At 45.1% G+C, this 22349-nt stretch overlaps 1 protein-coding gene across 5 annotated transcripts in view; it reads left to right on the plus strand.

Moving 5' to 3' along the window:
* The first annotated feature begins 3107 nt into the window (after positions 1-3107).
* Positions 3108-22349, plus strand: part of NUTF2 (nuclear transport factor 2) — a 57811-nt gene continuing 38569 nt past the window's right edge. The window contains exon 1 of one of the 5 annotated variants that reach the window (XM_075073740.1): positions 3108-3201. Coding sequence is in view for 2 of the 5 variants with exons in the window: in XM_075073739.1 (XP_074929840.1) it covers positions 5639-5690 (52 nt within the window). In the remaining 3 variants the exon portion in view is untranslated. Of the gene's footprint in view, positions 3219-3294; positions 3362-5613; positions 5691-22349 lie in introns of those variants that run through there. The other 4 variants (XM_032788501.2, XM_032788500.2, XM_075073739.1 and 1 more) reach the window with 4 other exon arrangements.

Consider the following 22349-nt stretch of genomic DNA (forward strand, 5'->3'; position numbering starts at 1 on the left):
AGAGTTTATCTGTAGAGTTTTACACACACATCCCCAGCCTGGGTGGAAATGGGGGGGTGACATGGGCCAGGGCCAACTGCTCCGCCTCTCCATGAAGTTCTGCTGCAGCCTTCACCACGACCAGCTCCACCACACCAGCCGCACTGCTCCTCCAGCCACCCCTGCAAACCACTTCACTCTGCTCACTGTTCTGTGGGCTGCTCCAACATGCTGCAACTGCTCCGCTCTGCCAGCTGCTTAACGATAGGTCTTCAGACTCCCCCACTAGTTAACACAGCACTCAGTGATCTCAGTTCAGCTCTTTCAGTAATTTCAGCTCTTAGTAGGGGAGCCCTGGTGCTGGTGCACCATTGATCCAACATGAATTCAGCTCAGCAGTCTCTAGATAGACTCCTAATGGAATCAAAATTAGCTCTACTCTTTAACAGTGGAGCAAGGAGGATGTGCAATTGGTGTTTCAGACCCATAGCATCAGGCACACACCAGTCCCCAACCTCTCTCAATTCATAGGGTTTTGGAACCCATGTCCCATGTTTAGCAAGTACCACCCAACTGAGGTTGAGTCATTTCTGTCACAAAGCAGTCCCACAGCTCCCCATTCACACAATCAGGGTGACAAACTTTTTTTCTTTCCTCCTGCCCCAATAACAAAGAAATTGGGGATTCCAGAGCTGTTAAAATCACCCTCTCAAGCTGCTGTGGGGTTATGCTAAGTGGGGGAGTGGATGCCAATGCATTCTTAAAATTCTTTCCACTCTCTCTACAATTCACCACCAGACGTCAGGGATGTCAGCTCATCCTGACTCTGCTTACATTTTCAAGTGGAAAGACCCCGACTAATAAGCCAGGGAATTTACTGAGGGAAGGTGCCTGCAGCATTCAATACTGCACTGTGGCTCCATTCCTTTCCTCTCTCCCACCCCAGGAGCACCCTAGCTTCCTCAGCTTTCAGCAGCAGTCCTGCCTCTCCCCAGCCAACTGCTTTGAGAGGCAGAACTCATGAGCCTGAAAGAAAAAAAAAAAGGCTCACCCCAGTTGCTGCCACTGCAACCGGAGTCAGGTAGAAGCCTCCTGGGACTACCTGTGGAGAGCTGGGAATCTTCAGGGCTTAAACCACGGTTTCATGGCCCTAACACTGCCTAGAGGTTGGGAGAGCTCTGACCACTCCTTGCATGAAATGATCAACTGTCCAGGATAGTACCTGGATTATTTCTCAAAACTCTGAACCTCACAGCTCTAAATACCTGTTTCTCCATTTCCAGATAATTATAAACCCTACTTATAAACCCTCTCTGTTCTGTGTCATTAGTGGTTCTCTGCCATTTTACTGAACTGTGCACATGCTTCCAGTGGAGTTGTGTAGCTTCATATTTCTCCTTTAGGATTCTTCTCCTTTGGGGCTTGATTATTTGCCAGAGGCCTGCCTCATCTCTTCCAGTCTCATTGTTTCTCTACTTGCCATTCCCAGGGAGTATTTCTGTTTCACATTTTTCAATATAACCCTTGTTTTGAAAGTTAGGTGAGCTTTATGGGGAAACCACCTGTTCATTTTTCAGACTGATTTAATAACTTTACCCAATTCCTTCATTTGACTCACTCATGGCCGCGAGGTCTAGAAACATCAGACTATGTTCTTGTATGGAAATTTGTATTCTCTCACCTTTTTCATGATTACCCCTTTCTGTTGAAACAGTATCACTGCAGTATTATGCCTCCAGGACAGCTTCCCACTGCAAGAGGGGAGAAAGGGGCTCAGTAGGCCACTGCAGATTTTGCTAAGTTTCAATTTAGCAAGTCTTTGAGAATATACTGGAGCAATAAAACAGGTTTTCTCCTTTCCACAATTTCTGACGCTCCCTTTGATTTTAACATTCTTCATCTGCACAGTTTCCTATGTTTCTCTTTACCTCTGGCTTCACTCACAACTGCAGATGGACCAGTGTGTCCACTTTCTCATGATTGCCACATCAAAAGTCCTTATAATAAAAATCAGCTACTTCTTCTTTTTCTTAATAGCCAGGCATTTAGTGAGAAAGTCCATTTCTATGGCTTTGAATTCTTGAAAAAAGTTCCTTTGTTTAACTGTTTGGTTGCCATATCCTTTTCTTTTTCTGCCTTTCTAAGATTAGGCACCATTATGTCTTCCTCTGCAGGCCAGGGTGAATTTTCTTGGCAAAATAGCTATCCACTCTTTGCCTCCATTTAGGGGTGGCCATTAGGCAACTAATGGACTAGTTTCATTGGGGTGCATGGATTTTAGGAGGCACAGAACACCTATGTCACCAGCCCCACTGTGGTAGATGATGTCACTTCCCCCTGGAAGAAGCTGGGGTTTAGGAGTGAGCTGAAGGCGCTATTCGAGGCGGCTTGGCCAACAAGAGCTGGGAGCGTGTTCCAGTGAAAGGCAGCACAAGGGAAGGTGTGAAGTCAAGAATAAAGAGATACAAGAGAGCGGGAGGGGAGGGGCAGGGCCGCGAGACCTCGCTGAGGAGGGTGAGTTCAGGTCTGGAAGGAGAGGATGAGCTTGACGCCGATGCCACGGGTGGGGGCCGTGCACAGGCGCAGGCTGCTCAGGGGAAGGGCTGCAGAGAACAGCCCCGGGACAGACGGCTCTGAGTCCCCGCCCCCGCCATGGCCAGCCCTGGGGCCGAGGGCTTTGCCGGCCAGGCGGGGCAGGAGGAGACTGAGGGGGCCCCAGCCCGAAGGAGAGCGGAGCTGCCGGGCCCGGCCCGCCCCCGGGACCCCTCGCCACGCAGAGGGCAGCAGACCCAGCTATTGACCCCGCGCTGCCCCCAAGCGGCTGCCAGGACAGGGCCCCGCCACCCGCGGGAAAAGCGCCGCTGCCCACTAGGCCAAGTCCCGCCAAGAGCCGAGGGCGCAGTTTTGAGGGAAAGGAAACCAACAGCGCCGCGCTCCGCCACTATCCCACAACGCTCTGCGGCTAAAGGGCGCCGACAGCAGAATGTTGTTTCGTTACCTTTCCTTCAAGCTGGGAGCCGGTGGGCGGTGGCGGCGCATGGCATGCCGGGAATGGTAGTCCGCGCGCCCCCAGCCAGGGCTGTTTATTGGCCGTGGCAGGACTCGCTTTCCCGGCGTGCGATGGGGTGGTGGGCGCGTCAGGGCGGGGCGGGGAGCGCGGGGGAAGGCGGCTCAGTGGGTTCAGGCCGCGCTCGGTGCTGCCGCCATCGTGGGAGCCGCGCGGTGAGTGCGGGCCCCAGGTAGGCGGGCTGGGTAGGGGGCGCGGTGCTGCGGGCTGGAGCCGGCCCGGGCAGCATCGCGAGGCGGCGAGGGGGCCGCTCGGGAAGGCGGCTCAGTGGGTTCAGGCCGCGCTCGGTGCTGCCGCCATCGTGGGAGCCGCGCGGTGNCCGAGCCGGAGCCGCCCGCTGCGCCCTGACGGGAGGGGCGGGGGCTCCAGTGCCGCGGGCCTGGCCCCTGCATAGTGCGGCCGGAGCTGCATGGGCGCTGCCAGCAGCCCCGTAGGCACTGGGGGGCGAGCCCGGGCTGCTCAGCTGTGGGGCTGAAATCCGCTCTGTACCGGGCGGGAGCACAGGCCGTGTAACGCCCGCCTCTAAAACGGGGTCCGTAGGCGATCCTGGCAGTTACAGGCCGGTAGGGCTGCAGTACCAGGCCGGCGGGGTTAAGCTATAGAACAGAACGAGCAGACACATACAGGAACAGGCTTTGGCTGGGGGCAGTCAAGATGGCTTTTGTGAAGGGAAACTGTGCTTCACCAGCCTACTGCAGTTCTTTGAGGGGTCATCAATTGTGGACAAGGGGGATCCAGTGGATATAATGTAGCTGGAATTTGGTAAAGCCTTTGATGATTCTTCAGCAATGTAAGCAGCCCTGGAGTATGAGAGAAGGTCCTCTCATGAATCAGTAACTCGTAGAAAAGGGGGAAAAAAGTTAGGAATAGATGATCAGTTTTCACAGTAGAGAGAAGTAAATAATGGGGTATCCCAAGGATCTGTACTGGTAGCAGTGCTGTTCACTATTTACTCCTTTTTTCCAAATCATTTATAAATATGTTGAAGTGGCAAAGTTTGTGGACAATACAAAATTACTCAAGATAATTAGGTCCAAAGCAGACTGTGAAGAGTTACAAAGGGAACTCACAAAACTGGGTGACTGGGCAAGAAAACAGGAGATGAAATTCAGTGTTGATAAATGCAGAGTAATGCACATTGGGAAACATAAACCCAACTATACATATAAAATGATGGAGTCCAAGTTAGCTTTTATCACTCAAGAAACACATCCTGGAATCATCTTGGATCGTTTTCTGAAAACGTCTGCTCAGTGTGCAGCAGCAGTCAAAAACCTTAAACCTAACAATATTAAGAACTATTAATTGGGATCAATAATAAAACAGAAAATATTATAATGCCAGTATCTAAACCCATGAGGTGACCACACCTTGAATATTGTGTGCAGTTCTGGTCACCCCGTCTCAAAAAGGATATATTAGAGTTGGAAATAGTAAGAGCAAATGATTAGGGGTATGGAACAGCTTCCACATGAAGAGAGTCTGTTCAGCTTGGAAGAGAGATGACTGAGGACATTTGATAAAGGACTATACAATCATGACTACTGTGGAGAAAGTGAATATGGAAGTGTTATTTACCTTTTCATATCATACAAGATCCAGGGGTCATCCAATGAAATGAATAGACAGCATGTTTAAAACAAACACAAGACAGTACTTTTTCACACAATGCATAGTCAACCAGTGAAACTTGTTGCCAAGGGATGTTGTGAACACCAAAAATAACTGGATTCAGAAAAGAATTAACTAAACTCATGGGGGATAGGTCCATCAGTGGCTATTAGCCAAGATGCTCTGGGTATCCCTAAAGCTCTGACTGCTAGAAGCTGGGACTGGGTAATGGGTTGTGTTACTCAATAAATTGCCCTGTTCTGTTTATTCCCTCTGAAGCATCTGGTACTGGCTACTGTCCGAAGATGGTTTACTAGGCTAGATGGACCATCGGTTTGACCCAGTATGGTTATTTTTATGTTCTTAAAATCATAACCCATTTTGCTAGTGTCTGAACAGGTACCACATCCTGACCTTCGTTGTCTGTCTCTGAAGGACTTGTTGGTGAAATTTATCTGACTGTTTTTTAAAAAACACGTGTTCTGATAACAGGCTGTCATAATCTTTTTAAAAACCTATCACCTTAAGGTCTCTTATCTAGTTTTCTCGCTAGCTCTTCCCCACAATTCAACTCTAGCCACTAGCCTTCCAGGTAACTAGGAAAATGTATCTCAAAAATAACCGTACGAAACAGGTCCGTTTTGGAATTTAAAAACTTTACATCACTTTAAAATCTTATTTCAAAACATAAATCAAATTCTGTTATAGGTATTGTTATTTGTGCAGTCTTCGTATTGGAAAGCATTACATTGAGATTTCTGGAATCCTTTCATCTAGGGATGCTTGTTGCTTTAACTGTAGTCTGTCCTGTCCTTGTAATCACTCAGCTGTACGTATAGTTCTTCAGAGAGCTGTTGTTTGGAACCACAGTAATTCATTATCCCTCTTGAACTGCCTTTATAATAATTGTCTCCAGTATTCCCAGTGTACTGCATTCCATTTCTGTCTGTGTCTGAAAGGTGGTGCATAGTGCTGGAAGCAATGAAATCCTGGGTTCTAATTCCATCAGTGTCACTGACTTGTAAGATCTTGGGCAAGTAACTTTCTATATTTCTTTTTTTCCCATGTGTAAGATGGGAACAATGTTTGCACTACATCAAGGGAGGGCAAACTACGGCCAGTGGGCTGAATCTGGGCCTTCAGGGCTTTCAGTCTGGCCCACCGGATTGCCAGCCCCATGGCACAGCAGGGCTAAGGCAGGCTCCCTGCCTGCCCTGGCCCCACACTGCTCCCGGAAGCGGCTGGCACCACGTCCCTTTGGCCATGGGGGCAGGGCGGGCAGAGGGCTCTGTGCCCTGCCCGTGCCTGCAGTTATTGCCCCCTGCAGCTCCCATTGGTGAGGGCAGCGTGAAGCATAGTGCACGGCGAAGCCACCTGCCCCATCCCGCCCCCAGGCACCTCTGCCGGACATGCTGGCCACTTCTGGGAGTGGTGCATGGCCAGGGCAGATAGGGAGCCTGCCTTAGCCCTGCTGCATGCTGCTGCCAGCCCCAGAGCTGCTCGAAGAAAGCAGCACTGGGCTAGAGCCCAAATCCTTGCCCTGAGTCCCCTGGTGCACCCTGCACCCTAACACCCTGCCCCAGCCCTACATTCATGGCCCTGTATACAATTTCCCCACCCAGATGTGGCCCTCGGGCCAAAAATTTTGCCAACCCCTGCGCTACGTATATGTTGTGAGGCTACGGGTATAGTGTTTTGCAAATGTAAAGTATTAAGTGCTATCAGATCTGTAAATTGAATTTACACACTTTTTTGCATAGTCTCTACTTGGATGCTTATCTCAAGTTACCCATATTAGGTGATCAGAAGCCATCTATTGTTTGTTCTGTTGAAAAACAAAATATGAACCTGAAATTCATAACGCCTAACATACAGCTTATCAGAAGGCCACTAATGCTTAATAAAAGGGGCAAACTTCAAGACTAGTATAAGAGCAAGTGCTGGTGGACAAGAGGACTCTACAGATTCTAGCTAGGAGAGCACTCAGCGTGAATGCCAACTCCCCAAACCAAGGAGGTAAATGCTGGTTCCTTGTTCTATTCTCTTTCATAGCCATATTCTCCTCTGTTTCACAGATAAATGATTCAAATGTTATCATGGTAGATGGCTAGTCATATTGTACGATGTAAGTGTGCGTTACGCCGAGAACTGTCTCTGGACTGGAGATGAAACAAATACATTAGGAGGAGATTGTAACTGTAAACTTGTTCATGAATGCAAAGCTACCTCCCAGCTGCCCATAGCAACAGAACCTTTTGTCTTTTTAGGATTAGATGAGAGCCAGCATACAGGGCCTGGAAAGTGAGTTGTTAGGCTTTCAACTTTACTGTATCCCTGACTGGGACCATTCCTGTCTGACAGGTTATGATACGAAGACCAAATTTTTTTCAAATATTCGAGTTAACTGAGTTTATTTATAAACTGTCAAGAGAAACATTTTCAGAAGTAGCTTACCAGCTCTTGGTAGAACTGCCTTTTTTAAAAAAAGTTTTCCTTGCACTCTCTTGGAAGTTTAATCTGAATTGGAGTCTTATCCAATTGTAAGAACTGAATTGTGAGAAGATATTATTTTAAAACATATTGGTAATATCCAAATATTCCATCAGTGTATCAGATCCTCTGTACCTAACTAGATTTAACTGAGTCACTTTTCCCTATTTGTATACAGATTGCTTTATAGATTACTAGCTGAAATAAAATATTAATTGGACCACCACATGTTAGTGCACTACACGTTTGTGTTTCAGAGCCGAAACTGATAGTTATCGCTGTGTGATTAAAGTATCTCCTCCTAAAAAGAGAAACTGCTGAAAAAGCCCATTTAAATGTCCATAAGTGGTAAAAGTCTAAACTATTTCTTCATCATTGGTAGTCTGAGAGACTAGAGAACTGTTATCTATCGCCAGAAGCTCGTAGTCGACGACAGGGTGGATCATTTGATTGCCTGTTCTGTTCATTCCCTCTGAAGCTCTTGGCATTGGCGAGTGTCAGCAGACAGGATACTGGGCTAGATGGACCATTGGTCTGAGCCAGTATGGCCATTCTTTTGTTCTTAGTAAATCAAGATTTCTTACCATTTTCCATAATGGTTGGATTACTGGAGCAGATTAAAATATGTAGTCTAGCTAGAGTATGAAGAAAAATCTGCAGGTTACTTGCAGAAAAATACAAGAAAGTAAAGTTATGAACATACAGTTATAAACATATCCACGTACAGGATGCTTTCTCAAACCAATACACATGCTGAAAACAACGTATGTGCACTGAAATCACTCCCACTTGTGCCTGTACAACTCTTATCTATGACTATATAATTAGCGTTTCTGTTTTTTAAATGACTAAATCCAGTAGGTCCTATTTGATGTTTATTTCTAATGAGGCAAACCATGCTTCATCAGACTAATTTTGATATTTGAAGAGTGATAAATTTTACTTTATACTGTTTTTCTATAGTGTATTGTTCTCACTTCAAGACTGCATACAGTTTTATCAGTTACACACAAACCCTGCTTATTTGTCATTTAGTCTAACTCAGTGGTCCCCAAAGTGTGGGACATTCCCCTCCCAGGGGGCACAGAGGAATGTTCAGAGGGGGCACGGTGGAGCCTGGCTCTGGCTCTAGTCCCAGCTTCTCTGGCATTCCCAGTTCTGCGCTCAGCTCCGCCTTCAGCCCAAGCTCCTCTGCTGAACCAACTGCTGTAATGGAGGGGGCACAACAGGAAAAGTTTGAGCACCACTGCTGTAACTGCTTATCACTGTAAATTAATTTCTCTCCCAGTTCTACTTTCTTTTCAGTTACTTATGAATTTGATACTCATATTCTACTTCTATGCTACTCAGCAATGCTACCTTCTCCTCCTCCCCCCGCTACCCCATGATCTGGTAGGTCTGGTCTAAACTTAAAAAAATTTAATGGCATAACTTTTAGTAAGCTGTGAGTTGTTTTTTGTTGTTGACATAGTTATGCCAGTAAAAGCCCTAGTGTAGACACTGTTATACCAGGATAGCTTATTTTGTTTTGCCAAACTAGAATAAGCTTTATTGGTATAACTGTATCCACCCTGGGGACTACACTAGCCTAGTTAAAGCAGCAAATCTTGTGTGGGTAAGGCCTAAGGTTCCTGCTACTTTACGCGTGTGCATCATGGAGCTCTGTGCCTCATATTGCCTGTATCCCAGAAAAGAGGCAAAAGGGGCTGAGCACTGGGGGCCAGGGTAGTGGAGAATAAGAGAATTGGGGACAAAAATGGCAGGAGCCTCATAATTGAAGAGTTCAGAGCAAGGCAGAATCTGGCATTTTTAGACTTCAGGTATTGTTGCAATATTTGGGTAGTCCAGTTAGTGCGACACTGTTTTACCAGAGGTCCTGTACCTATGGAGATTGGAGGAAATTTAGCTGAGGCTGAGAGAATGGCTGTATCAGGGACAGAAATAACAAGTTCAGGTCTTCTTGAACTAGGGCCAAATGTGTATTTTCTGACTGACTGTGCACACTTGTGTTTTCTTTGTTTCCAGTGTGATCTGAGAAGGAAGCTGCTTGCCCTGATACAAGTAGCAAACTTCAATATCTGTTGCTATCTTGTGTAAACAATTGCAAAAAAATGTAGGGTAAAAGCAATGTATTTGCATGTTCTCAAATGGAGCAGAAATTCTCTTCTTTTAATGGTCCTTTCTGGCCATAAAACCTCTTCTGATAATCTGGTCAGACCTCCAGCATAACTCAGGCTGTAGTTATTTTACCCAGTCACTCCTGCATCAAACCCATAATTTATGGCTGTTTTCTATGTGATACATTTGTGGACTAGTGGGATATATATCATATTAGATTGGAATATCCCATTGGAACAAAACAATTACATATGTGGTAAGAAATGGAGAAAGTGGTTGTAGAACTGCTGCTTGAAAGCTAAATATATCACTGCAGCAACCTGCTCCTTCTGGGATAGTATGCATCTTAGATTCCTCTAGTTCTGGGAGGAGTTACTCTCTAGCAGCAATTCCTTGTGTTCTTTTTGTAAAGACTTACCTACTTAGTCTTAAAAATGAGGAGCATAAAAGGAATTTCACATATTGGAGTTGAGAGTGGAGGTGAGTAAAGGTGATGATTCTCCATATCATTGATAGAAGTAAAACTTGGTAAAGTTAAGATGGTTAGTCTTGGGATGTGGAATTCATTTCTCACCCGACTTCCAGTTAATATTCCTTAGTATACACTCCTAAAAGAATGAGCACTTTGAATGGTCTATTAAATCTGTTCACTTCCTTGGAAAAACACAAGTGATAAAAATGAGGTTAACATTTGCTGTACTCTCTGCTGGATAAAAATGAGGTTAACATTTGCTGTCCTCTCTGTGATACTGCTAGTAGGTTCCTTTGGTAGTGTAATGGTTTGTAGTACAGGTTTTTACTTGGACTTTGCAGTATGTATTACCACAGTTGACATGTTTGCTGAACGAATTTGCTAACAGCATTGTGAGTGTGATTTTTGTTTTCAGCTGTTTTAAGCTCTCAAATACTGCAGTTGATCAGGCAGCTGAAGTAACTGTGCATGCAAATTGGGCAAACAAAATAAATATGCATACTTCTGCACTTATATTTCTGAAATGTGGGACCATTGTGTGTAAAATAAAAAACTGTGCAATTTTGCAAGCTAACGCTCTCCTCCACTATCCTTTGCTAGGTGCCATGAGGAAGGCTTTAGTGATGGCAAGGCATGTATACCATTACGGTTGGGGTCTCTGGAGAAAGTACTTGTGGTGATGGTGTGAAAGTGATGGGTTTATAATTCAATATATGTATATTGTGGTAACACCCAGAGGTCTGAATAATTATCCGAGTCCTGTCATACTAGCTATTGCATAAAAACATATGAAGGCAGGATTTGATGACTGCAAAGCAAAATGAAGCTACTAAGTCCATTTCTCCGTTTACTAGCTTTGACAGTGTTCAGTTAAATACTAGTATCTTCACAGCTAGATAATGGGATAAGTTTACATGTGATTTTTTTTTTTTTTTTTTTTTTTTTAAATAATGCCAAACTTGAGCTGCAGTTCCCAGTGTTGAGAGAGAATTTGGTGTTTAGGCAGATTTCCCTTTTAACATCTTTTGTAGTAATCATCAAGACTGTACAACTATGAAGAAAATTCTTGTTTTTAGTAAAATTTAAATGAATAGTGACTGATTTTATCTACACATTCCTGAGCCTTGAAAGGATAAAAGTAACCCTCACCCAATAATAAGCCTAACTGGCTGTTTAGTAATGATTTGGGGATGGGGGAAGGCTAGGAGAAGGACTTGAAGACTGAGGGCGGGACCTGATAAATCTTCAGATATGTTAAGGGCTGTTCTCCATGTCCACTGAAGAGAAGTCTCTACATGTACTCACTTTACATCCTGAAGTATAAGAATTAATTACATGTCAATCTTAGCTTCCATAGTTACTGATGTTAATAATTAGTTTTCCAGTCATCTTTTTTTAACTATCATAATACTTGTCTTGACAACCTTCTGCAAGAGTGAATTGCACAGACCGATTACAAATATCTAGGCTTTGCAGAATTCAGTCATTGTTTTTAGAATTTTGACAGCTAAGATCAATGCTTATTTTTAAGCATTTTTTGTATTTTTTATTGATTTTATATTTTCACATTGTGGGAAAATATGGGGATGTCAGACAATAATAACTTAACAAACATTGAGGTTCAAAAAATTAAAGCTTTATAACTGTTAAAACACAAACTGCCAACATCTCATGTAAATATCTTTAAATAAAACTCTTTAAGTTCTCAAGCAACATTTTTCTTATTTTGCCCATCTGTAAATTTCGAGTAGTATTGATGGAAATATTTATGTTGGTTTGTGTGTGAAATTGATGTTTGCTTGCTTTGCCAATATTAATCTAATCATTCCAAGCCTACATACAGTACAGTAAGTATCTTTTTTGGGACCTAAATGTGTTGTCTCTTACTTTGTCTGTGAGGTGAAGGAAGAGCTTTCATTATTTCCTGAAGATGACAAGTCTGAGGTCCTCATGGTCAAATGTTAACTCCATAGGTCCTTGAAAATGAATTATATTTTTTTAAACTGCTTTTAAGTCAAACAGTAGCTATATAGCCCTGTGGCTCAGGCTACAGCTATACTACAGCCGGGATCGATGCTCTGAGATCGATCCACCAACAGTCGATTTAGCGGGTCTTGTGAAGACCTGCCAAGTCAACAGCAGATCACTCTCCAATCGACCCCTGTACGCTACCCCTGACAAGAAGAGTAAAATAAGTTGACTGGAGAATTTCTCCCATCAACACCCCGTGGTAAGTAAACCTAAGGTACATAGACTTAGCTACGTTATTCATGTAACTGGAGTGGTGTAGCATAGGTCGACTTACCGCGGTAGTGAGACACAGCCTAAGGCTCATTGAAAATGAGCAGGTAGGCACACTCTTTCCACAGGCAGTAATGTTTCTAAGCCACTTAGGTGCTCATGAGCATATGTTGGAAAAGCATCTAGGACAGGGATGGGCAACCTTTTTGGCCCGAGGACCACATCTAGGTATAGAAATTGTATGGCGGGCCATGAATGCTCATTAAATTGGGTTTGGGGTGCGGGAGTGGGTGAGGGCTCTGGCTGGGGATGTGGATTCCTGGGTGGGTCCAGAAATGAGGAGTTCAGGGTGCGGGAGGGGGCTCCAGGCTGGGGCAGGGGATTGCGGTATGGGAGGGGTGAGAGCTCTGGCTGGGGCTGCAGCTGAGGATAAGGAGTTTGGGGTGCAGGAGGGGGTTCTGGGCTGAGACTGAGGAGTTTGGAGGGTGGGAGGTGGATCAGGGCTGGGGCAGGGGGTTGGGGCACAGCAGGGTGGCTCAGGGGTGCAGGCTCTAGGCGATACTTACCTCAAGCAGCTGCTGGAAGCAGCAGCATGGCCGCCCTGCAGATCCTACGCAGTGGTGCAGCTAGGCGGCTCAGCGCGCTGCCACATCCGCAAGTGCCACCCCCACAGCTCCTATTGGGTGCTCAGTTCCCGACAATGGGAGCTGTCGGGGTAGCGCTTTGGGGCGGGGGCAGCGTGCAGAGCAGAGCCCCCTGGCTGCCCCTATGCGTAGGAGCCGGAGGCGGGCTACGCCGCTGCTTCTGGGAGCCGTGCAGAGTGGCCCCCAACCCTGTTCCCCGGCTGGAGTGCCGGAGCAGGGCAAGCCCCAGACCCTGCTCCCCAGCAGGAGCTCGAGGTCCGGATTAAAACAGCTGGCGGGCCGGATGTGGCCCGCGGGCCGTCGTTTGCCCACCCCTGATCTAGGAGGACTTTCTCTATGCTGGTGTCAAAACTGTGGCTAGCAGCTCCTATCTATATTGTCTTCTAATGCATGTGGCTTACTGGCAGCCACATATCTGCCAGCAGTCCATAAGCAAAAAACGTCACCTGCTGACTTCTGTATCAAGCCACTAACTTGTGGTTGACCTTGAGTGTATCTTTTTGAAAGAGACATCAGTCTCTGTTTAAAGACTACAAGTGAGAGAGAATCCACCATGTCCATAGGTCAGTTATTTCAGTGTTTCCTTACCCTCCCTATTAAAATATTCATCCACTTTTTATTCTGAATTTGTCTAGCTTCAGCTTTCAGCCGCTGCATATTATTGTCTTTGCTGGAGTAAAGAACCCTAAAGTATCAGAAATCTTATCCCTGTGTACTTTTAGACTATGATCAAATCGTCTCTTAACCTTCTCCTGGACAAACTAAATAGATGGCGCATCTAAAGTTTCTTGCTGTAAGGTAGGTTTTCTGGACCTCAGATAATTCTCGTACCTCTCTTCTGAACCCTTTCTAATTTTTCATTCAATTCATTTTTTGGCTTCCCCTTCCTAACCAAGTGCTTAATTCTCTTTCCTGCCAGCTTCAGCACACCTAGACAATCCTGTTCAGCAGCTGTGTTTGGTTGCCCTTCTTGAGGAGGCAGGGGAATGGGGGAAAAAGGAACCAATCAAAGGGAATTTCCTTATAGAATATGGGTTTCCCCAGGCCCATAGAAAGGCCTGAAAAGGCAGAGGTGCTATACCTGCAGCCAACCCTTAGAACTTCCAGGATGTTGTTTTTGTTGGAATGCTGTGCTGATAAGGTTGAAGTTAGTGCTATTTTCAAGTAATTTTGTTAATAAGTATGTGTGCTTAATGGAAAGTTCCTCCGTTCTTAAAAAATGTTTGCTTTGGGGCAATATATAGAAAACCTAAAATAGTCCTTTCCTAGTTGCAGTGTTTTCATCTGTGGTTACTCTGGCTTATCTTAAATCAGTTCAGTGAATAGAACTCTGTGTAGCTTGCTGAGGAAATGGTGCAGCCTGATTTTCTAGGAATACCTCTCTGAATTCTTCACTTGCTGCTACTCCTAATAAGCATTTTTGCAGTCTGTAGCAGTGACTTAGAATGCAGTGGCCAGAGTATCCCATTTCAGGCTGCCTATTTCCTCTTCATTGGCCTCCTCTGAATCAAAGGATTGACTAAAATTTTGTTTTGACATGTATGATTTCATGTGGCTTTGATGACTGAATTTGATGATTCTGCACTGGGAAAGTTTTGCAGTTAACTATCCCTGGATTCCATTTGAATGGTCAACTATAAAGCTCTTACAGGGTCTGGTATTCATTAACAATTGAAGTTAAGTACTTCCACATTATTTATATTTAAATGCTAGCTTTGCTTAGCATTTCAGACAATACTGTAGGATTTTTATTGCTGAAGAGCTACTCTAGCATACTCTAAAAAGCTAAAAATAACCATTAAATATTCTGAGGTTCTCTACATTTCCTGCAGGAAAGAGACTGTAGAGTCTGTTTTTGGGTGTCTTCAGTATGCAGGTAAAACAGTGTTACTGGTCAGAATGTACAAACTAGTCTCTCCCCAAACCCTAAAGATTCCCCCTTACGCTAACTCTTAAACTCTTCCAGATTCTGGAATTACCCATATGTAAGAGAATTTTTATCTATTTCTTCCCCAAACCCGAAGAAGAGCTCTGTGTAGCTTGAAAGCTTGTACCTTCCACCATCAGAAGTTAGTCCAATAAAAGATATTACCTCACCCACTTTGTCTTTTTCCCAAGTGATAAGTCTGAATACGATGTTAGTCACACTGCATGAGCAGAAAGAAGGGCTCGGTGTATATAATGTAACATGCTGGTTGCTAGAACCAATGTATGGTAAATAAGACTAGATGTGTCGCTCAAGTCTGGGGGATTTACCAGAGGAGAGACTGCTGCTTGATTTCTTGTTTGTTACAAGAGGCAGTGTTGCTGAAAAGCTGTTCCTCAGGGCCTCTATCTGAACCCTTCTAATATAGGAGCTACTCTCTTAAGAGCTCAGGGTAATGACTTTATTCGTACAGACCCTTACTTTGCTATAATCTACCACTTAGCTTCAGGAAGAGAACATACCACAGCTAGCCTGGCATCCTAGAAATGTAATTTATAGGTTCTGTCCAGCAGGAGAGCAGTTAAGAGATCCTAACTCCCCACCCGTCTGTGCTGTTGTAAGCAAAGTCTTGTAGAGCTGGCATGTCCTTCTTAAAGAGAATGCTCTGCTGACAGCTGCCGCTTGCATACATGGCTGGGACTCCAACTTGAGCACTGCAGACTGCTTTGTGGCAGTTTGAAATGGAGAAGGCAGGATCTCAGGCAGGGAGTCCCCGGGCCATGTAGAGTTGTATAGGTTAAAATCCAAAACCTTCAACTTCACTCATAAGCTAAATGGATAACTAGTCCCAGGGCACTGCTGCTTTGCTCCCAGAGAGAGACGGTTTACAAATGGGCTGCTGTATTTTTCACTGCCTGCAGTTTCTGGCTAGAGTAAAGGGGTAGCCCTGTGCAGATTACACTATCACATAGTTTTGAGAGTATAAAAGCTTGGATTACGTTAGCAAAGTCTACATCTGAAAGAAATGGGCTCTGGGCTGAACAGCAATGGTGAAGAGCTGCACCCAACAGCAGCCATAGGTCAAATAGTACCCCTAGATTGTAGATTCCAGTTACTAAAGGCTGAGACCCTCAAAAGGACAGGTTTCAGAGTGGTAGCCGTGTTAGTCTGAATCAGCAAAAAAAAATGAGGAGTACTTGTGGCACCTTAGAGGCTAACAAATTTGTTTGGGCATAAGCTTTCGTGAGCTAAAACCCGCTTCATTGGATGCATAGAGTGGAAAATACAGTAGAAAATGGATGGAGTGGAAAATACATTTTTTCATGTTCTCTGTGTATATATATCTTCCTACTGTATTTTCTCCTGCACGCATCCAGTGAAGTGGGTTTTAGCTTATGAAAGCTTATGCCCAAATAAATTTGTTAGTCTCTAAGGTGCCACAAGTACTCTTCGTTCAAAAGGACCGATAATCCTTGCCACTTCTTGTGTTTTTTCTTCCAACCTTCTGCTGTTCCCTCTCCATTCTCCAGACTGAGTATTGGCCACCTACCCCTGAGCCACGCCCCAATCTACTAAATGTTAGGTGAGATGTTCAGCAGCAGTGGTGGACCTGTAGGAAAGAGGGAGCTGGGTGTCACTGACATTTTGAAAACACTGCTCATGCCTCTTCCCTAGCCCTTCTAGGGTTTCCATATGCTTGTTAACCTGCAGACCACCACAGAAGAGAATCCTCAGGTCAGAACAAATAATCCCCAAACCAACCTTGAGGTGTTTGAAAATCCCTGCCAGCTGGGTATGTTTTTCTCACTGTGTTTGGCCTTCACCACCCAGGAAAGACATGCATCCAAAGCAGAAGCTCTGGCACAAAGTACTCCCAATACCCTCTAGAGCCCTAGTGAACAATAGTGACCTAAATTAAGGCAGGACAACCAAGTGTTTGTCTCCTCCAGTTAGCTCGCTGCACCCACGGAAGCAGACAGCTCAGACTAATTCTGCTCAATTTTAGCCACAAAGTAATGAAAGTTCATCTCAATAGAAGACTCACTCGGAGCGCTGAATAGACACAGCTCAAATTAACCAGTCCGTCCACTCAATGAATTAAGGACAATTTAGAGGATAATAAGGTTATAAGTAACGCTACATTTTAGTCACAGGTATTTTTAATAAAAGTAATGGACAGGTCACGGGCCGTAAGCAGAAATTCATGGGCCCGTAACTTGTCCATGACTTTTACTAAAAATACCCGCCCTGATGAAAACTTGGGCAGGGGGCTGCAGGTGCTTGGGAGAGGGGCACCGCGGGTACTGGGGGATGTGGCCAGGGACCTCTGCTGGTATTGGGAAGCAGGGCTGGTAGGGGCTTCCTATCCAGCTCCACATCCCTGCAGGTCCTAGCTGGCAGAGGCAGGGGCCTGGTTCCACTGCTCTTGCCACAGCACTGGCTGTTTCATGTCCCATTGGCCGGGAACTGCAGCCAATGTGGGGTTGGGGTGGCAAGCATGTTGGAGGACAAGATTAGAATTCAAATATCCTGACAAATTGGAGAATTGGTCTGAAATCAACCAAAATAAATTTAAAGACAAATGCAAAGTACTACACTGAGACTTTGCCTACACTAGCACTTTTGTTGGAAAAATTTTTGTTGGTCAGGGTTGTGAAAAAACACAAAAATGCCAGTGTGGACAGCTACTGCTTCTTGTTGGGGGTGGTTTGTTTATATGCTGGCAGGAGAGCTCTCTCCCCCTGGCATAGAGGAGCTACACAGGAGACCTTACAGCAGTGTAGCTGCAGTGGTACAGCTGTAAGGTCCGTAGTGTAGACACAGCTTTAGGAAGGAAAAATCCTTCCTGAGCATTTTTCACAGCCACAAAATCGGGAATAAGTAGCTAGGCAGTAGTACTGCTGAAAAGGATCTGGGTTAGGGTGGTCAATTAATCGCGTGAGTTAACTGCGATTAAGTCAAAAAAATTAATCATGATTAGTCACACCGTTAAACAATAGAATACCAGTTGGAATTTATTAAATATTTTTGGATTTTTTCTACCTTTTCAAATATATTGATTTCTGTTATAACACAGAACACAAATTGTACAGTGCTCACTTTATATTTTTTATTACAACGATTTGCACTGTGAAAATGATGAACAAAAGAAATAGTATTTTCAATTCACCTCATACACGTACTGTAGTGCAATCTTTATCATGAAAGTGCAACTTATTAACGTAGATTTTTTTTAAACTGCTCTAAAAAACAAAAGAATATAAAACTTTAGAGCCTACAAGTCCACTCAGTCCTACTTCTTGTTCAGCCAATCGCTAAGACAGACAAGTTTGTTTACATTTATAGGAGATAATGCTGCCTGCTTCTTGTTTACAATGTAACCTGAAAGTGAACAGGCGTTCACATGACACTTTTGTAGCCGGCGTTGCAAGGTATTTATGTGCCAGATATGCTAAACATTCGGATGCCTTTTCATGCTTCGGCCACCATTCCAGAGGACATGCTTCCATGCTGATAATTAACTCATTTTTTAATGGGCATCAGATTTGTGACTGAACTCCTTGGGGGAGTACTGCATGTCATTGTCTCTGTTTTACCCGCATTCTGCCATATATTTCATGGTATAGCAGTCTCGGATGATGACCTAGCACATGTTTGTTTTAAGAACACTTTCACAGCAGATTTGACAAAATGCAAAGAAGTATCAATGTATCTAAAAATAGATATAGCACTGGACTCAAGGTTTAAGGATCAGAAGTGCCTTCCAAAATTTGTGAGAGAGGAGTTGTGGAGCATGCTTTCAGCAGTCTTAAAAGAGCAACACTCAGATGTGGAAACTACAGAACCCAAACCACCAAAAAAGAAAATCAGCCTTCTGCTGGTTTCATCTGACTAATACTTAGAATTACAAAGTCACCATAAAATAGCTTTTTTCATACCTTACTGGTTCGTCAGAAGTCCAAACAACACAGTTCCCTTAAAGCAGTAGTTCTCAAACTTTTGTACTGGTGACCTCCCCCCCCTTAAAACCACGTTTTTATTTATAACACCATTATAAAATGCTGGATACAAAGCAGGATTTGGGGTAGAGGCTGACAGCTCGTGAACCCCCATGTAATAACCTCGCAACTCCCTGAGGTGTCCTGAGCCCCAATTTGAGAACCCCTGCCTTAAAGTGATCCAGCCTCAGGCCTGCATCCAGTTACCCACATCAAATATGATGAACATTTCTGTAAATCTTATTTCATCATATAAAAGAAAAGGTTCTACCAATCCTGAAGGAACGGACACATCACTCCCAGGTTAATGAATGTTTCAGATCTTACCCAAATACACACCAAGCCAATTCTTACTAACTAAACTAAAATTTATTAAAAAGCAAAAGAGAGAGAGTATGGTTAAAAGATCAATATACATACAACTTGAGTTCAATTCATTACGGTTCGGATTCATAGCAGAAATGGTGAGCTTTGTAGTTACAAAGAGTTCCTGTAGAATTCAGTTAATAGGTTATAGTCCAGTGTCCAAATATCACATTCAGGGTATACCAGTATAACTGGGACCTCAGTCTTGCGACTCAAACTTCCCCCGATGAAGCCTAAGCAGATCTGAGATGAGAGAATCAGAACCCAACGATCTTTTATACAATTTCATGTCTTTTGATAAGTTGGAGTTCCTCAGGGAACAAAAGGTCATTAGCAGCAAAGAATCCTGTGGCACCTTATAGACTAACAGACGTTTTGGAGCATGAGCTTTCGTGGGTGAAAGCTGACAAAGTGGGTTTTCACCCACGGAAGCTCATGCTCCGAAACATCTGTTAGTCTATAAGATGCCACAGGATTCTTTGCTGCTTTTACAGATCCAGACTAACACAGCTACCCCTCTGATAAAAGGTCATTAGGATGACTTTGAAGGAGGTCCCTCACTGGTACTTAACTGGAGTGATTTTAAACAGGCAGCTGTGGTGTATTTGGGAATTATACAAATTCATATGCCAACTGAAAGCTTAGATCAGGGGTCGGCAACCTACAGCACGCATGCCAAAGGTGGCACACGAGCCGATTTTTGATGGCATGCGGGGCGGGCTGAGCCGCTCAGCCTGCTGCCGCGCTGGGGTTCCCACTGCTGGGCCCTTGTCAGCTGGTGTCCCACTGCCAGTCCCACTCAGCACCCACTGCTGCCCTGGGGTTCCTTCCCCCAGGCTGGCAGCAGGCTGAGACCCCAGCTGGCAGGAGCCGGAAGCTAAACCTCAGAGCGGCGGCGGGCTGAGCTGCTCAGCCCGCCGCTGCTCTGTGGTTCCCGCTGCTGGTCCCTTGCCAGCCAGGGTCCCGCCGTTGGTCCCTCTCAGCGCCCGCTGCTGGCCTGGGTGAAGGAACCTCAGGCTGGCAGTGGGCTGAGACCCCAGCTGGCAGGACCCGGCAGCTGAAACCCCAGAGGGGGGCTGGGAGAGATGTTCAGTCCGCTGCTGCTCTAGGGTTCCAGCTGCTGGCCCCTTGCCAGCCGGGGTCCCCGCAGCCCCAACTCACCTTGCTTCCGGTTGGAGTTCCAGCGCAGGCCCCCTGCCAGACAGGGTCCAGGCTTCCGGCCCTGCTCAGCCCTACCGGCCGCCAGCTCCACTCACTTCAGCTGCCGATCTGGGGTTCCAAACCTCCTGCCAGCCAGTTATCAACTTATAACTCATAAGCTTGTGTGCAGCTAAAAGTATGTAAATAGGTTCCACCAGACAGTGGAAAACTCAGCAAGGGCAAGGATCACACTAAACTAATAAGATCTGCATTTTAATTTAAATTTTTAAATAAAGCTTCTGAAACATTTTGAAAAACTTGTTTACTTTACATATAACAATAGTTTGGTTATATATTATAGACTTAGAGAGAGACCTTCTAAAAAACATTAAAATGTATTACCGGCACGCGAAGCCTTAAATTAGAGTGTATACATGAAGACTCGGCAAAGCACTGCTGAAAGGTTGCTGACCCCTGGCTTAGATCTCTAGTTATGGTTCATGTGGCAGGTCCCACTCCTCTCTCTGTCCCTTGTTTCTGGACCCCCCTGCCCTCCCTGGGACTGTGCGCGCAGACACACCTGGGCAGCGTACACTGTCTGGGCAGTGAGTGGGAGCCAGCCCCAAAACTTCTCCACAGCCTCCTGGGGATCCCTTATTCCTGCCTCCTGGGTGCAGTGTGGAAAGGGATCACGATCCTTGGGGAGTGCTGGGGATGCACTTAACCGCTTAGCAGCAGCCAGGCAGGGCTGTGCCTGTTCTTCCTCTGAAACCTACATTTTATGTCAAATATCAAAACAAACAGTCAAACATAAATAAAAAACCAACCAAACAAAAACGGCTTCTCTGAATATCCCATTCTAAATATTAAGACTTGCAAAGTTTCATTTTAATAGCTTGACTGCCCTGGAGACTGATAGCCTAATTATCCTCGGAACAGGTGCACATGGATATTTTCCTGCCAATGTGCCTCAGTCTAAAAATGGAGAGCCCAGTTCTCAGATGGTAGTTCGGTATAAAGCCGCCTCATTCTACTGGGGTAGTCACCACAGGAGCTAATTATGCAGTTTATGTACTCATCTGTTCTTTATGGACACCTGAGTCTATCAGTAGCACTGTCACAATTAGGAAATGGTGGACATTTGTAGGGCTTGAGCAGGGATCGGCAACCTTTGGGAAGTGGTGTGCCATGAATTGAAGGTTTTGGATGCCAGACAAGCAGCGCAGGCAGCAGATGGAGCCCCAGACCGGCAGCGGGATGAGTGGCTCATCCTGTTGCTGGTCTGGGGTTCCGTAATCCATGCCAGCAGCGGGCTGAGCAGAGCTGGCAGGCAGGACCCCGGCTGGCAGCGTGCCACTAAAAATCAGCCTGCATGCTGCCTTTGGCATGCGTGCCACCGGTTCCAACCCCTGGGCTAGTGTGTCAGCCGGGAGGGGGGAAGGAGGATAGACAGGCACTAAGCACTCTGGGATAGGGTTACTTTGACTTGGATCTGTGCACTGCAGTATGGATACTAGAGTCCTAGGTTCGAGCATGGATCAGAAAATCCTTAACCTAGGGTTAAAATGCAGTGTAGACATTCAAGTCCAGAGTTCCTGGACACACATCAGCTGACTCAAATTCTACTAACCCTGGTCTTACATTACTGTGTAGATATTCCCTAAAGCTCATTCTCAATTTAGGAAAAAGAAAATGTAGCTTTTCCATCCTGGGAGGGATTCTCAGAGGCTTTGTTCCTCATCTCTCTCTGAGAGAAGTAGGTCACTTCAATTTTAGAATTACTATTTAGTTTGCAGATTTTTCTACTATTCGTGCATTTAACTTCTTCTTGTTTTGTTTGTCGCTCTGGTTCTCCTCTTTCAAACCCAGTTACTGATGTACATTTTGGCCTCCAGCTTAAATAGCACTGAAGATAAATTTTCCAGATGCTCCAGTAGATGAGCCAAATTGTCTCTGGAGTATAACAGAGTTCTAGCATACATTTTAGACTATCATTAAAATAAGAAATGAGACTCTGCTTGCATCATAAAGGTTGGCTTAAAGTTTGATCATAGCTTTGTCTACTTTAATGGTATCAGTTCTAACTTCATGAATGAGTGAACTTTAAGCTTTATGCACATCACAACCTCCTGGGCCTATTTCTGAAAATGCTCCTTCCCTTTTCCTAAATCATGTGAACTGGGGCTGTGTTGTGGATACTGCCAAAGAACCAGGCTGAACAAGACACTGTTAACTTGTTTTAAAAAATACTGAGTTTTCTAGCAGTGTGCCTTAAATATGCCTTTGAAGCTTAAGT

This window comes from Chelonoidis abingdonii, chromosome 19 (assembly GCF_003597395.2).
Source record: "Chelonoidis abingdonii isolate Lonesome George chromosome 19, CheloAbing_2.0, whole genome shotgun sequence".
NCBI classification, from domain to species: Eukaryota; Metazoa; Chordata; order Testudines; family Testudinidae; genus Chelonoidis; species Chelonoidis abingdonii.